The sequence below is a fragment of the Myxine glutinosa genome, chromosome 11, assembly GCF_964187855.1.
Source record: "Myxine glutinosa chromosome 11, kmMyxGlut1.1, whole genome shotgun sequence".
NCBI lineage: Eukaryota > Metazoa > Chordata > Myxini > Myxiniformes > Myxinidae > Myxine > Myxine glutinosa.
The window spans coordinates 88,776,422-88,791,823 of record NC_136271.1 but is presented as its reverse complement, the minus strand read 5'-3'; the positions used below and the strand labels follow the sequence as shown (position 1 = coordinate 88,791,823).

The following is a 15,402-nucleotide window of genomic DNA, read 5'->3' as shown; positions in this document are numbered from 1 at the left end:
CTTCAATCTCATTCTTCCCTCCACATCTTCAAGACCCTCCCCATCCCCTCCCTCCCCATCCCCCTCCTTCCCCATCCCTATCCCCCTCTGCCCCCCATCCCCCTCCCTCCCCATCCACCTCCTTCCCCATGCTCCTCCACCCCCCATCCCCCTCCCTTCCCATCCCCCTCCTTCCCCATGCCCCTCCTTCCCCATCCCTATCCCCCTCCACCCCCATCCCCCTCCCCATCCCCCTCCTTTCCCATGCTCCTCGCCCCCCCCATCCCTCTCCACCCACAATTTTGTTCACAAACATCTCAAATCATCCCTCATACAAAACCATGATATTTTTTACACCCGTTAATCCATCCCCACCCCTCCCAAAATGTTGCTTCTGTATCCATCTTGTCCACCCCTTGCGTTCTCCCCCACCCCTCATCGTTACTTGCATTCCTTGTTTGTCTGTCTCCGTCCATTTTTAACTCAACTGGACTATGTCCAGCTGAGTTTTTGTCGACACCCAGTGTCCGTCGTCCGTCTGTCTGTCTGTTGTCTGTAAACAAGTCGACGTCTACGCTCTAAAAGTCACAAATATTGATTAAATTTGATGAAACTTGTTATGTAGCATCTTTAAGACCTAAACTAGTTTGTGATTGCATTTGGGCGTTGCACGCCCAAAAATGGGCGTGGCAGGGCGGCCATATTTGTAGTTTTCATGCCTCACTTAAAACTCAATTTTTTCTAGTTTCCTGTTTAAACATGAGATACCTTCAACGTTACTGTACCTCTTTAGCACATATAAACTATATAGTTTGTGGTTCTATTATGCATATTCTAACCATATCGATATAGACCAGTTGAGTTCAAGTTCCCTGGAACCTCTAGTTTCCTGATGCCCTGCTATTGGCATTTCCCTCTTTTCTGTTTGCTGTTCCTTTTGTTATGTTGCTTCCTGATCCGTTCTGTGTTCTAGCTCTTCTATGAGCCTGACTACGTAGAAAATAAATAGCCCCTCGTGGGCTGACCGTCATCTCGAGGTTGTGGTTCAGACCTCTGCTGATTTGGGGGACCCCTCTTGGGAGCCCCCCTTGATTTGGGGGACCCCTCCTGGGAGCACCCCTTGATTTGGGGGACCCCTCCTGGGAGCCCCCTGATGAGAAAATCAAAAACTCTAACACCGAGTGATCCCGCGGAACAGAATAGAAGAGCTGTATCGGGTGTCAGAGCAATTGGTTGATAAAAAAGCATTCTGAGTATTTCGGTCTTCTGGGGCATTTCGATCTTTGGGTTTTATTTTGGTCTTTGGGATCTTTGGGATATTTTAGGTATTGGGGTCTTTTCGGTCTTTAAGGGTCTTTTCGGTCTTTAAGGGTCTTTTCGGTCTTCAGGGTATTTTTTTATCCTTTCAGTCTTTGAGGTCTTTAAGAGTCTTTGGGATATTTTGGGTCTTTTCAGTCTTCAGGGTCTTTGGGATATTTTGGATCTTTAACAGTGTTCAGCGTCTTCATGGTATTTTGGATCTTCGGGGTATTTTGGGTGTTTGGGGCCTATTGGGTCTTCAGGGTCTTTCGGTCTTTTGGGATCTTCTGGGTCCTCAGAGTCTTTTAACTGGTGGACACACAGTCTTGTTCAAAGATTGCCCCTTAAAGCCCCCCCCCCCCCCACCCCCCACTCAAATCCCTCCTTTAGCACTAATCAAAGCCTTTAAAACCCAGCCTTATGAAGGGGGACACACACACAAACACACACATACACACAAACACACACACACACACACACACACACATACACACACAAACACATATGTTTTATATGGGAGATCACTTTGAGAATCAAGATAAGATGATGCAAAAAAACAACAAAAAAAAAACATTTATATATATGGATATGTATACATATGAAATCAAATTCTCAACACAATATTGTTCATCAAAAGATTGTTCGCTGTTGCAGCAAAATTAATTATTAAAAACAATTAAATATCAGTCTACTGCACAAACGCGGTGGAACGGTATTGTTGCTACTTTGTGAATCAATCACCGGTAGTTACATTTGATGCGCGCAATACTTGCTCTACACCCTAAATATATTGATAATTACCGATGGTGTCGATCACGACGTCTTGAAACTTGGACTCGTCGCCTTTCTCGTTGAACTGCCAGGACTTGCAGGTTGGGTCGGTGCTTTCGCTCCTCCGTTCCTGAACCGTTCGATCTACGCTGAAGCGGAGATGTTTGAGTAACGTGTTGAATACCTCCAGCACTGCAGGACCTGAAACACACGACACAGGTTTTCCTTTTTCAGTTGGTTATCCAGTAGATGTGGATGTGGGAATTTTTATGGTACAATTTATTAGCCTTCACGTTCGTGAATGAACATGAAAAGCTATTGTGGTGATGCTGTGTCAGTCATTCTGAGTGCTTGAGTCCACACTGGTTCTCAGGTATACTGTAATATACATTATATACACTCAGGTGAGGATCCGCATTGTTAAATGGTCCTGTTTGCCATCGTAATTGCTTTTATCCACACGTTTCCAGCAGTTAGAAGTACTCACGGCCTTGATGGGAGATCAGAAATGGAGCCCACCGATTGGACCAGTAAAGCACAAGGTGAATGGGTGATGCACTGGTCCATTTTTTCATCAAACGGTGGGTCATGACTAGACTACGGATTTTTATGTTAAGAAAATAGGCCTTTTATGTTTTGAAAAGCGGAAATATATATTTTGTATGTGAAAAAATCCCGAAATATTTTTTTCCCCCGTTTTATTCGTTTTTTATTATTACCAAGTTTTTCAGAAATCAGTCAAAAAAAGAACAAAAAATGGTAAGCTTTTTCCTGCACAACATTAAGCACTCTGGGCTAGTAAACAGGTAAAAAATGACGTTTAGGTACCTTTATTGCAACCGCATTGTTTGATAAGTAGAGGACTAGAAGAAATTGACAAGACCCTTTTAGGAACGGTTAAAGGAGGTGTTTGAAATCATTATCTTGGTAATGTTCTCCTTGGTGAGGCGGTGTCGGCGGTCGGTGAGGACGTTTCTGTAGACGGAGAAGGACCTTTCCACGTCGACGCTGACGATGGGGCAGTACCTCAAGAGGGGGATGTCGGCAAGCTTGACTCCAACTGGCACACCAACCTCAGATCCGTGCTGATCTCCATCCAGGATCAAAGCCACTGTCCTCAGCCCACCAATGTCGGGATTGCGCTGCAGCACCGCCTTGAACTTGGTGAGCAGGATCTCCTTACGGCAGCCTCGGATATTTTTGAGCTCCTCCTTGGCCTGATCAAGGAGCTGGAAGGCCTTGGCCAGCTCCATGCCGGCCTCCTCCAGCTGCTTAAGGATCTTCAGGATGAACGACACGTGGGCATTTAAGAAGACCAAACTGAGCTTGATGTCCGCCTTTCCGAACAGGTCCTTGGCACTCCGGATTGCCATCGCGTCATCATCGTTCAGCTGGTCCACAATGTCCTTGACGGCCTCGAAGTGCTCGGCGCAAAACACCGCGGCGTCGATCCACGTCCCCCACCGAGTCAGAATGGGCTCTGGGGGGAGAGAAATATTGGGCTGCTGCTCCTTCCAAAGGACAACACGCGACGGGGCTTTGACGAACACCTTCTTCGTCGTGGCAATCAGGTCGTTGACGTCCTTGAACATTTCTCGGACTGTCTCGCAGACACGGTGGAGCGCATGGGCAACGCAAGTCACATGCAGCAAGTCCGGGAAGAGTTCCTTCAGGGCATGGCCGGCCTTGATCATATAGGCCGCGGCGTCGCTGACGAGGACCTTGAGGCACTCCGGCTTGAAATCAGGCCAAAGATAGCGCAGCGTGTCTGACTGCGCGCACGATCTCCCCGGAGTTGGTCTTCTCCAGAAACATGCACTGGACGAGGTGGGGACGAAAGTACCTCTCCTTGGACAAGCGTCCCGCGATGATGTTAGCCACAAATCGACCTGCTGAATCGGTCGTCTCGTCGACGGACAGCTAGATGGGCTGCTGTCCGAGGTCGGCACAGATCCCCGCCAAGGCCTCGTCGTAGCACTTGTCGAGGTAGTGCTTTCGAATCCAGCTTTCATCGGGGATCTGGAGAGTGATGTGCTTCTCCAGGAATGACCGGAGGGCAGGGTTTTCCAATTTCGACCATGGGATGCCAGTGGCCAGCATGGCCTGGCACAGCTCCTGAGCCACGACTTCGCACTTGTGCCTCTTTCCGCCACCAAAGTCCTCCATGGTGGCTTGCGTGACCGTCTTCTTCTTCAAGGCCAAGTTGCTCTTGTGGCGGTCTCCTCGGACATGTTGGGCCAGCTCAGACTTCTGCTTCGCCCGGAAAGTCTTTTCACAAGCTCGACAGAAAGCCGTGTCACTCGACACGTACTTGAAGGTAGCCCCATCGCCACCAGCGTTGAATTCCTTCAGCCACTTGTCACGAAGAGCAGCACTCATCTTGATAGGAGACTTGTTCACACTTTGTGTACACTCTCTCGCTGTAGTACACCGCCTCACTGCTGTGCACGCTGGGGACGCAACGTTTTGTTTTTGAGATCGATCGCAGTTAAAAATTTCGATCGCAGTTAAAAATTTCGAAAAATTCCCTAATTTTTTTTAGCGTTGCCAGACATTTTCGACCAAAAAGGGCATTTTATTTTATTTTTCCCGAAAAAGGGTGAAATATTTTTTTCCTCCGAAAATAGCAAAATTATTTTTTTGCGCGCAAAAAAGCCGTTTTATGTGAAAAAATATTTTTTGTTTTTTCACATAAAAATCCGATGTGCAGTCATGACACCCAAGGGGGCTGTGGGTGGGTTTCCATGGGGATCACGAGCTGTCTGTGCCAAGTAGTCACTCAAGTCTGAGTGACATTCCCAACGACCTACCAATGTAAACTTCGAGCCTGGTGTTGGCTTAGCGGTTAGGGTGCCGGCTTGGGATCCTAGGATCCAGGGTTCGAATCCCGGTCGATCGCTGAATTAACACCAGGGGGGTTGACTCAGCCTGTCATCCTTCTGAGGTCGGTAAATTGAGCACCAACTCACTGTTAATTCCCTGTGTGTCGCAAGGGGCGACTAACAGGGTTGGCGGCAGGAAGGGCATCCGGCCATAAAGCATTGCTTCAAAAAGGGGACCACGGTGCCCGAAAAAGGCCAATCCTCACTCTGTGGGGAAAAATGGCCTCTAAAGGTGATTATTCTACCAATGTGAACTTGCATTCTCAATCTTGGTAGTGAGTGATCTAAACTAAAGCCAGAAACAGGTGATTGATGCAGAGAGCGAGCTACGATGTTCGCCAAGTAAGAATAGTCCCGAATTGACTTCCTGTGTCCAAAAAGGAAATAAAAATGGCCCAAATTCCAGCCATTTTGTTATTCCTGTAGTCAGGGTTGGCACTAATTTGCCCAGCACAGTTTTCCCCACCTGGGTTAAAAAAAAACCCCCACTTGAATAAACCCAGTATTGTTTGGGTAAAGTGGGGTTCTTTTTTTTCCAAAATCCCCATTCCTGTCTTTTTTTCAGCCCTTGTAGGGGATAATATGGGTCCGCAGAGACCAAATACGAGGATAGATGAGTGGGTCGTCTGTTAAATCCGGCTGAGGAAACGCTGAACTAGTTGGTACAAGGATGCGATGAATATGTAGATTTGAGATAAAAGGTGGTGAATGAAAGCAGTAGTAGTCTGTACTATTACTTCGTATGCAGGCAATGGCTGCTGGTGGCATCATTTTCTGGAGTGTGGCTATGCCGCTGATGCAGTGCCCCCCCCGTTACCAGTAAGCTGGTACTCATTACGCGACCTCAGAAGGATGAGAGGCTGAGTCAACCCACCTGGTGTTCTTTAACGGACAACAGGGGCTCAAACTCAAGACCCTAAGATCTTAAGCCAGCCACCTTTAACCGTTAGGCCAACACCAGGCTCGTCGTCTAGTCTATGCTGACCGTAGTATCTTGCAGTTTGAGTCGGTTCATAGCAGAGCAAAGATTGACAGACTTGCAGAGAACAGAGGAGGAACACATGAATAAACAAACTAACCAATGGAGGCAGGAATGGATACCGTCTCGGAGAGAACTCGAATCAAGCCGGCTCGGATGGGTGGCCGTGACTCGGCATGTTTGTCCAAGTGTGTCAACAGCTGCTGCAGGACCAGGTGTAAAAGCTGAGGCTGGAAATGAGATATACAGTGAGAAAATGAACAGTCTGTCAAACCCATCATGCCTGGGCTGCTTCCTCATTCTATCACCTACGAATAAATACACCCATACAGTACGTCCATACTCCGACAACAATACAAACACAGGGCTCTCACGACCCACTAGCAGATTCGCAATTTACAACTACGGTGGCAAATTGGTGCCATTGGTGATTAGTATTTGGAGACCACAGACTTTATCAGTTATTAGTGAATGTCAAAGAAGCACGTCACTCTGGCCTAGTCTGACCTAGACTACCAGCGCTTCATAGTACAGCGATGCTAAACTACAACTTGCGCATTTTCACACCACCTGCCACTCAGACTATGCTTTGTGGACCGATTGACAAGTTCTAATTGTGAGGTCAAATCGTGTGACGAACTCAACAAGTTGAGAAGCAACGTAGAATGGAGAGAAAAAAATGGCGGTGGCACTTCTTGAAAGACCAATGGCATTTCTCATAAATTAAAGTGCTAGGAATCCATTAAACAGGTTTTTATTCAGGTGACTAGGCACGTTTTGTTGCAACTAAATTTCCAGATAATTTTAATGAAATTGGTAAATAAATATATAAGTAGATAAGCAAATAAAACAAATACATTAATGAAAAGGATTAAATAATTAAATTGATATATGTGGGAAAGTTACATGCCCAGACCAGGAATCGAACCCAGATCCTCTGGAAAACCGTACCAGTGTTCTGCCATCTGAGCTATCTGGGCGACCCTGACCAAGCATGGCAATTTTCCCACACATATGATTGTGGGTTACCCACATGGCAATTTTCCCACACACATGATTGTGGGTTATCCACATGGCAATTTTCCCACACACGATTGTGGGTTACCCACATGGCAATTTTCCCACACACATGATTGTGGGTTACCCACATGGCAATTTTCCCACACACATGATTGTGGGTTATCCACATGGCAATTTTCCCACACATATGATTGTGGGTTACCCACATGGCAATTTTCCCACACACATGATTGTGGGTTATCCACATGGCAATTTTCCCACACACATGATTGTGGGTTATCCACATGGCAATTTTCCCACACACGATTGTGGGTTACCCACATGGCAATTTTCCCACACACATGATTGTGGATTACCCACATGGCAATTTTCCCACACACATGATTGTGGGTTATCCACATGGCAATTTTCCCACACTTATGATTGTGGATTACCCACATGGCAATTTTCCCACACACACAAGGTTACCCACATGGCAATTTTCCCACACATATGATTGTGGGTTACCCACATGGCAATTTTCCCACACATATGATTGTGGGTTACCCACATGGCAATTTTCCCACACATATGATTGTGGGTTACCCACATGGCAATTTTCCCACACCCATGATTGTGGGTTACCCACATGGCAATTTTCCCACACATATGATTGTGGGTTACCCACATGGCAATTTTCCCACACATATGATTGTGGGTTACCCACATGGCAATTTTCCCACACATATGATTGTGGGTTACCCACGGCAATTTTCCCACACACATGACAAGTAACAATACTTGTTTTATTGTCTTGTGAATGTTTAGTGAATGTTTTTATTTGATTATCGGTTTGGGTGCACTCCAAGCATGATAGCATATTGAATCTATTTTCAAATATTTCCATAATTTAACAGATTCCTATTATTAGTCCCCTACCGGTGTACACTGGAGGGGACTATAGGTTTGCACGCCGTCCCTCCGTCCATCATTCCGTCAGTCTGACAGTCCGTCATAGTCCCCTACCGGTGTACACCGGAGGGGACTATAGGTTTGCACGCCGTCCCTCCGTCCATCATTCCGTCAGTCTGACAGTCCGTCCGTCCGTCCGTCCGTCTGTCCGTCCGTCCGTCCGTCATGCAAAGAACAGTTTTCCGGACTTTTTTTCTAAACTCTTAACGCTAATGATTTCGAACTTGGCACATGGTTTCCTCATGATAAGTTACAGATCGAGTTCGAACTTCACGACGTTTCGATCATTTTTGACAAAGTTATGGCACTTTGAACTTTGGTAGGGAACATGTATTGCAGCGCAATACTCAGAATGCTTGTTTAACAATGATGAAGATGTTATACAGCACTCCCCAGCACCACCCTGACACACACCACCGTGTGTGCTATGGAATGAGGTGTTTTGTGGCTTCCGGAGTGCAAATCCTGCCACGAACATCCTTTGTGAGGACCCAGTACCCTGGTACTCATTTCACTGACCTCTGAAGGATGACAGGTTGAGTCGACCCCACCTGGTATTAATTCAACAGCTGAACAGGATTCAAACTCAGGACCTTAGGATCCCAAGCCCACCGCCCTAACCATTAGGCCAACACCAGGTATGTCTTTTGCAAAGTGCAGGTGAGTTGTCAAATTGGTCAAATTCTTTAAGGGTCTTCGGGGTATTTAAGGGGTCTTTATTTTGGTGAAATTTTGAATAGTACTTCTCCAACTTGTAGGATGAGGATGCACGGTATTAGCAGCATGCCCACGCTCCTCAGCAATGATGCTACGAGCTGCCACATGCTGCATTCAAAAGAATAATTATTTGAAATATAATTCTGATGATTCAGCAAATAAATATTACTCTAGAGTGATGACTCAACAGCATTTGGTGCTTCCTCCACAAATAGCATGTCATGCCTTAACTCACATAGGCAAGGATTGATTGCAAAGACACAAAGAGCAGACAGTTCTTTTTTTTGCTCCTGAAGAAATTGGAATAGATAAATTGATTTACCGTTTCACAAGCGAAATAAACAAAGAACTTTTCACTTTCGTATCCTTACCTGGATAGAATACATGATAATCTTGAATGAGCGCAGTGCAAAAGCATTAGGATCCCAGTGTGAATGGTTATCCATGTGACTGTTACGGACAGACACACCGTCAGACAAATGAGGGTACCGATAAAAAAAACAGATCGGTCAACACAGTTCGAAAGACCTAAGGGCCATGGTTATACGGAGCGTGCTACGTGCTCAAGACTCACTTCAGAGTGGGCATAATAATGCTTTTGAGGGTTCCATAACCTGCACGAGAGAGCAATTCCCGGAAGCAAACCTCGGCTAGACTTGAAGGTCTCTTGCTCTCGTTTTCTGCCAGGGTTGAGGCCCGCAGGTTGCTGCAGAACGCAAAATGAAACAATTGGAGCAAAACGGGAATGTTTGTCACCACATATGGCAAATATCTGCAGAAAACATGGCAACTTAAGAGACAACAAACTTTTGTACATTCCAAGTGTCAGTGTTTGCTGAAGAGTAGCCCAACTTGACTCAAAGGAATGGTCTTTACGAGTCCATTTTCCTAACTTATATTACACCGTTATCAAATAAACTTTGACTCTGCGACTCTCTTGCCATCCCACTATTACTTTTTTCAGAAATAGAGAGAACCGTGCAAACCCACAGACAGACAAACCTAGGTTCCTCCTCTGTATGCTGCATGTTGAAAAGTAACGATGGGACAATCTTGTTCATGTGCTGTGGGTTCCAGATGGTTGCCTGTAGCTCATCATTAACCGTCTTTCGCACCACTCCCTGGAGGCCTCGGATTCCAGCCAGGCGGATCCTGCAACGTCCACAAGGGTCACACAAATCTCCATGGTCCACAAGAGTCGCCAAGACATCTTTGAGTGCCATTTACAACAGTATAGATGTATTTGAAGCAGTTCTACGGATCATTCACAAAAAAGGTTTGTGAATGGATTTCATGGATGGCAAAAAAAAGATTGCATTATAAGAGTATGAAAACTAGATACAAACAAAAACAAGAAAGAGCAATCGGAGATTGCACACCCTCGCCAGGACGTGTTTTCAGTGGTTTTTAAGGCTTTGGTTATGGCGGCCGAACCACGTGACCAATGACGTCATCGTTTTTTTTCTCCACCAATTCATCACTAGATGATGCTCAAGAAATTTCATCTTGATCAGATGAAGTTTTGTACTTGTCGAAATATGATGTCATAATGGAGGTACCTATGACATCATCATTAACATATGTTATTCCACATGGAGAGCTCTTTACAATGAGCCATGTCTCAATTTTTTCTATGCAGCGCTTTCAGATATAGAAGTGCAATTTTTTTCGGTTTTTCCAAGATAGCGGCCATATCACGTAACCTATGACATCATAATTATAATTTAAAAATTCTACAGGTGGAGTTGCTCCTATGGTGAAAATTTCCTGTCAATCGGACCAACGGTTGCAGAGAAAATCATATTTATTCTGTGTGGACAAACAAATAAACAGACAGACAAACAAATGAACATATGTCACCCACAGGGTGAACCGTATCTTGCCAAAATGTGAAAATTCCGTTTTTTCGTCATGACGTCATCAAATGACGTCATAGCGTCAAACTGTTTACAGATCTGGGAAGCACTCATCAAGGGCATTCATATGAGGTATTACTCGATATGGTACCTACGATTTCAAAATTTGACCTTGGGGTCAATAATTTTCGACCTCCAGCGCTAACCATGAAGGTCAAGGCCGATCGCCACCAAAAACTAATCAGCTGAGCGCCGGACCATATACTAGATTCCCATGAAGTTTGGAGACGATCCGATCAAAGTTACTCAAAAAATTAGTGTTTCGTCGACCTCCATGATTGACCACAAAGTGACCTTGACCTTTGACCTTGACCTTCAAAATTTTGTGTGCTGAAGGGTATCTCTATAGGACTCTGATATGCGAAGTTACAGGAGTTTCCAATAATAACTGTGGTCTACAGAGTGATCTAAACGTGAAAAAAAATGATTAACCACAAACAAAAAAACAAAAAAACAAACAAACAAACAAACATACAAGCTGACTAATACATCTTGCAAAAACTTCGTTTTGGCAAGATAACAAACAAGACGTCATGCAGAGCACGATACTTGCAAAATCCGCCGCCCCCCCCCCCCCCAAACGTTTTCCATTGATACAGCAAATTTTCCATTTAATCAAGGTTAAAATTGATGATCTTGATCAAAGCTCAGGTCAACAGGATGAAAAGTGACGATTTTTCAGATGAAAAATGATGATTTTAGAAGTTTTACCTTGTGTTGACCTTTGACCTTTTGACCTCAAAAATAGTTGGTTTCCCAATTCATTGAGGCAATATACAAATGCTGTTCAATTCCCAAGTCAATTGGACGAAAATTGACGGTTTTTCAGATGAAAATTGATGATTTTGGAAGTTTAACCTAGAGTTGACCTTTTGACCTAAAAAATAGTTGGTTTCCCTATTTAGTGACTCAATGTGCAAATGCTGTTCAATTGTCAATTCAATCGGTTGAAAATTGACGGCTTTTCAGATGAAAATTGATGATTTTGAAAATTTGACCTTTGACCTCAAAAATAGTTCATTTCCCAATTTAATGACTGAATATGCAAATGCTGTTCAATTTTCAAGTCAATCGGATTTAAAATGGCGATTTCAGAAATTTGACCTCCAGATGACCTTTGACCTCAAAATCAATAGGCTTCTCAATTGGGACGACATATACAACTTGGTGAAGTTTCGTGACGATCGGTTTAGAATTGTGACCTGTAGGCCGGTGACAAACAAACAGACAGACAAACAGACAGAACCATAAACGCAACCGACCAATATACTTGAAAAATCTTGGATTTTGCAAGTAACAAACAGACTCAAATGCAATATCCTCTCCTCTGGCGAGGGTAACAAACAAAAGGTCACTGAAGGCACACACTTCATGTTCACTTCTTCGCTGTCACAGTTGGAGTGGCACATGGAACTGAACTTGGACACAAAAAAGTCATATCGACGGTGGTAGCAGGGAGTGTCTTCTTCAATGTTTGCAAACTTCACAAACTGCAACGAGAAAAAAGCCACAGATGTGAAAAATTATATTCGAAGCTCAAATGTTTCCAACAATGAGCTGCATGTCTTATCGTGATGTAATGACGTTTTTATAAAGCAACCCTATTTGCGACAATCTGAAGCGACTCCCCTCACTGGCTATGACACCCCACAGGAGTAAAAACAACACCTGCCAAAGGACCTCTGGGCTCCCTTTGCGAGCCAATGGCCATCTCGAGAGGAGATGGTTTCTCCATTAAAGAAAGAAAGAAAAAAAAATCACATCAGATTGGATTGGTTCGTGGCAAGAAGGGCATCCGATGGTAAAAAATAAATAAATAAAAACTCCAACACTACCATGAATCTTAGATCCAGTGGTTTCGGAACGGCTAGGGCATCCCCTTCACCCTCCGTTAGTGTGGTGTGGTTTCTCTAACCCCTTTTGCATATTACTAACCACTAGTGGGGTCACCCGTGGGAATCCCACGGGCATGCAGGTGTATCGTTGCGATCGGTGCAGCCGTTTTTGTGGTACCCGGGACAACAACGTTAGGCGGGAGACCAAACTTGAAAATGCTGGAGACCAAAGCTGAAATCGGAAAAACAATATCGCCTATTTTACTCCTGGGGGTCCCAGGATTACCCACCCAGAATATCGTTGCGATCGGTTCAGCCGTTTTTGCGGTACCCGGGACAACAACGTTAGGCGGGAGACCAAACCTGAAAATGCTGGAGACCAAAGCTGAAATCGGAAAAACAATATCGCCTATTTTACTCCTGGGGGTCCCAGGATTACCCACCCAGAATATCGTTGCGATCGGTTCAGCCGTTTTTGCGGTACCTGGGAACGGACGGATGGACAGACAGACGGACGGACATTTGGTGAATTCTAGTAAGATGTCCAAAGCCCGCCACACTAACGGAGGGGTCGAGATCCATGTGGCAGCGACTCCCGGCTGTTATGAGAAGTGACAAAGTGGTTCTGCAGAATCCGTGGCTGTAGCTAAAGTGGCATTTGGAGAAAAATGAGGGCATCAGAGTGGGAACATGGAATGTTGTTACAATGACAAGCAAGGGGAAAGAGAGGTGGACACCATGATGAGAAGGAAGGTTTATATCTTGTGTGTACAGGAGATGAAATGGACTGGGAAAGGTATTAAATAAGTAGTAGGAGGATACAAAGTGTAGAACGGAGAAAGAGATCATATTGAAGAAGTCGTATCAAAGAGGAAGTTGAAAAGTAAATTACTGGAAGTGAAGAGGATTAATAATAGCTTGATCGATGCTAGTGAGGTTGGTGGCAGAGAATGGACTGGTGAATATAAGGTCAGCGTACATGACACACAACTGGCCGGGTGTTCAGACCAGGAGAAAGAGGCATTCAGAGAGCAGTAGGAAGACCTAGTCAGGAGGGTACCAGCAGTCAGGAGGGTAAATGTGTCACAAAGGATTTTCCTATCACACGAACCCGGGTTACAATCCCCCTAAAATAGATTAATTAATTATGTAAATTATGAAAAATCATGGGGCAACCCGGGTTACCGCGTGGTCGATCATGTTCAAGAATGAAGGAGGTGGGTTTTAAAGGATTATGCTTCAAAAATTTATAGCTCCCAAACCAAGTGACCGACGACATCAGCACCCCCAAACTTTTTGTTCATCATGGGCATGCTGTCATGCTTGTAAAGTTTGGCCTCGATCTGTTCAGCCGTTTCGGAGACAAAGGGTTTTTAGTGGGTTTTTTAGGCTTTTCTTTAGTGGCGGACGAACCACATGACCTATCATGTCAAAAAAAAATTGAATCTAAATATTTTTTTTTACAAAAAAAAAAGATGATTGATGATTCTGCATCATCATTGACATAGGCTATTCTGCATGGAGAGTTCTTTACAATGAGCCATGTCTCGGTCTTTTCTACGCAGCGCTTTTGGAGATATAGAGGTGCAAAGCTTTTCGGTTTTTCCAAGATGGCACATGTACCATGTGACCTATGACCTCATAATTACCAATAAAATATTCTACTGGCCGAGGCACTTCTATGGTGAAAATTTCCTGTCAATCGGTCCAACGACAGAGAAAATGATTTTTCATCAAATAAATCAGAAAAATGGCAGTAGCACAATCATTTACATGGCCTGAGAGGGAAAAATGTAGAATTTGCTCTTCTTCCAAAAATAACAACTTCTGGCTTCGAGACCGTGCAACCAATCATGTTGAAATTTTAAACACTTAATCCTCTTGATGACAGCTATGGACTGGTCGGATATTTCCAAAAGTTGCCAATCCATGAATCCACGGGGGTTTCTTTGGGAAATTCGGCAACATATCTTTTTCTATGTGTTTTTGTATGCTGAATCCAAAAAACAATGTTGCCGAGGCTGAATTTTGAAGTTAACATGCCCAAAATGACAAAATTCAAAATGGCCACCAATCCACACTAAAAAGCTTATATTTCAGCTACTAAACAATGTAGAAAGTTGATTTTGGTGGCTATACCCACATTTATGGGGACAAGAAAGTTGATTAAGCCAAAATAAATTCTTATTATGGCCACCATCTTGGATTTCAAGATGGCCACCATGGTCAAACAGGTATGAATTCTAATATATCAGAACTTGTAAGCCATCAAAAGATTAATTCTTGTAGTAATACATCCACCTTTATTCTGCCAAAAAATCTGGCCATGATGATAACTTTTCACATTCCATTCAATAGTTGTGTCGTTATTTTACGATACATATGCAATTCAAGACGTTTATGCAAGTCTTCAGATTTAAGTTTGGTTTATACATGTGAGGTCTTGGTTAACATCAGCACAGGTACATAGTCCAGTACAAGGAAGTTTTGCTTTCCTGCACCTGCACCGGAGGTTCCTGCAGCCAGTTTTGCATCGGCAATGAATAATTTCCAAACAAGCTCGGGGAATTGGCTCCAAAGACATAAGGATCGGTACAAGATCATTCTGTTCAATTTGCCATCCCATATCTTCTGGTTCGGGCAGTCTCTGCATGGCAATATTTTCCTCTCGCCACACCATCACCTGAAAGTGCACTCTTTGCATATGGAAACTGAAGGCATCACTTGTTGGTGGCAACTTTTCTGGACCGTCAGTGCGAGCAAAGAGCATATGGCGGGCCTCATCAAGTGAATCCACTGCAACCTTGTAAATCTTGCACATGAAACACTCTGCTTGTTTCATAGCATCACTTGTCAGTTCACCCAATCCAACATTCAAAAGAAGGTCAAAGTGATGCTTCAAGATTTCCCATGCTGTTTTTTTGGAATGGCCATACACAAATGAAGTAGTGTCTGTGCCGGTCAAAGCATGGAATTGAAGAATGGCTTTCTCTGATCCTTCAGGCAGCTTCTCAAACACTTCACGCAGGGTCTGTATTTTGGTTTTCTCGCTG

The 15,402-nt window shown here is 44.3% G+C and overlaps 1 protein-coding gene across 3 annotated transcripts in view; it reads right to left on the bottom strand.

Moving 5' to 3' along the window:
- Positions 1-15,402, bottom strand: part of LOC137437113 (protein EFR3 homolog B) — a 206,575-nt gene that overhangs the window by 79,499 nt on the left and 111,674 nt on the right. For all 3 annotated transcript variants that reach the window (XR_013624995.1, XM_068131509.2, XM_068131505.2), the window contains exons 5-10: positions 11,883-12,004; positions 9,601-9,750; positions 9,173-9,304; positions 8,970-9,048; positions 6,011-6,140; positions 2,080-2,250 (exon numbers count right to left, since the gene is read on the bottom strand). Coding sequence is in view for 2 of the 3 variants with exons in the window: in XM_068131509.2 (XP_067987610.2) it covers positions 2,080-2,250; positions 6,011-6,140; positions 8,970-9,048; positions 9,173-9,304; positions 9,601-9,750; positions 11,883-12,004 (784 nt within the window). In the remaining variant the exon portion in view is untranslated. The remainder of the gene's footprint in view (positions 1-2,079; positions 2,251-6,010; positions 6,141-8,969; positions 9,049-9,172; positions 9,305-9,600; positions 9,751-11,882; positions 12,005-15,402) is intronic.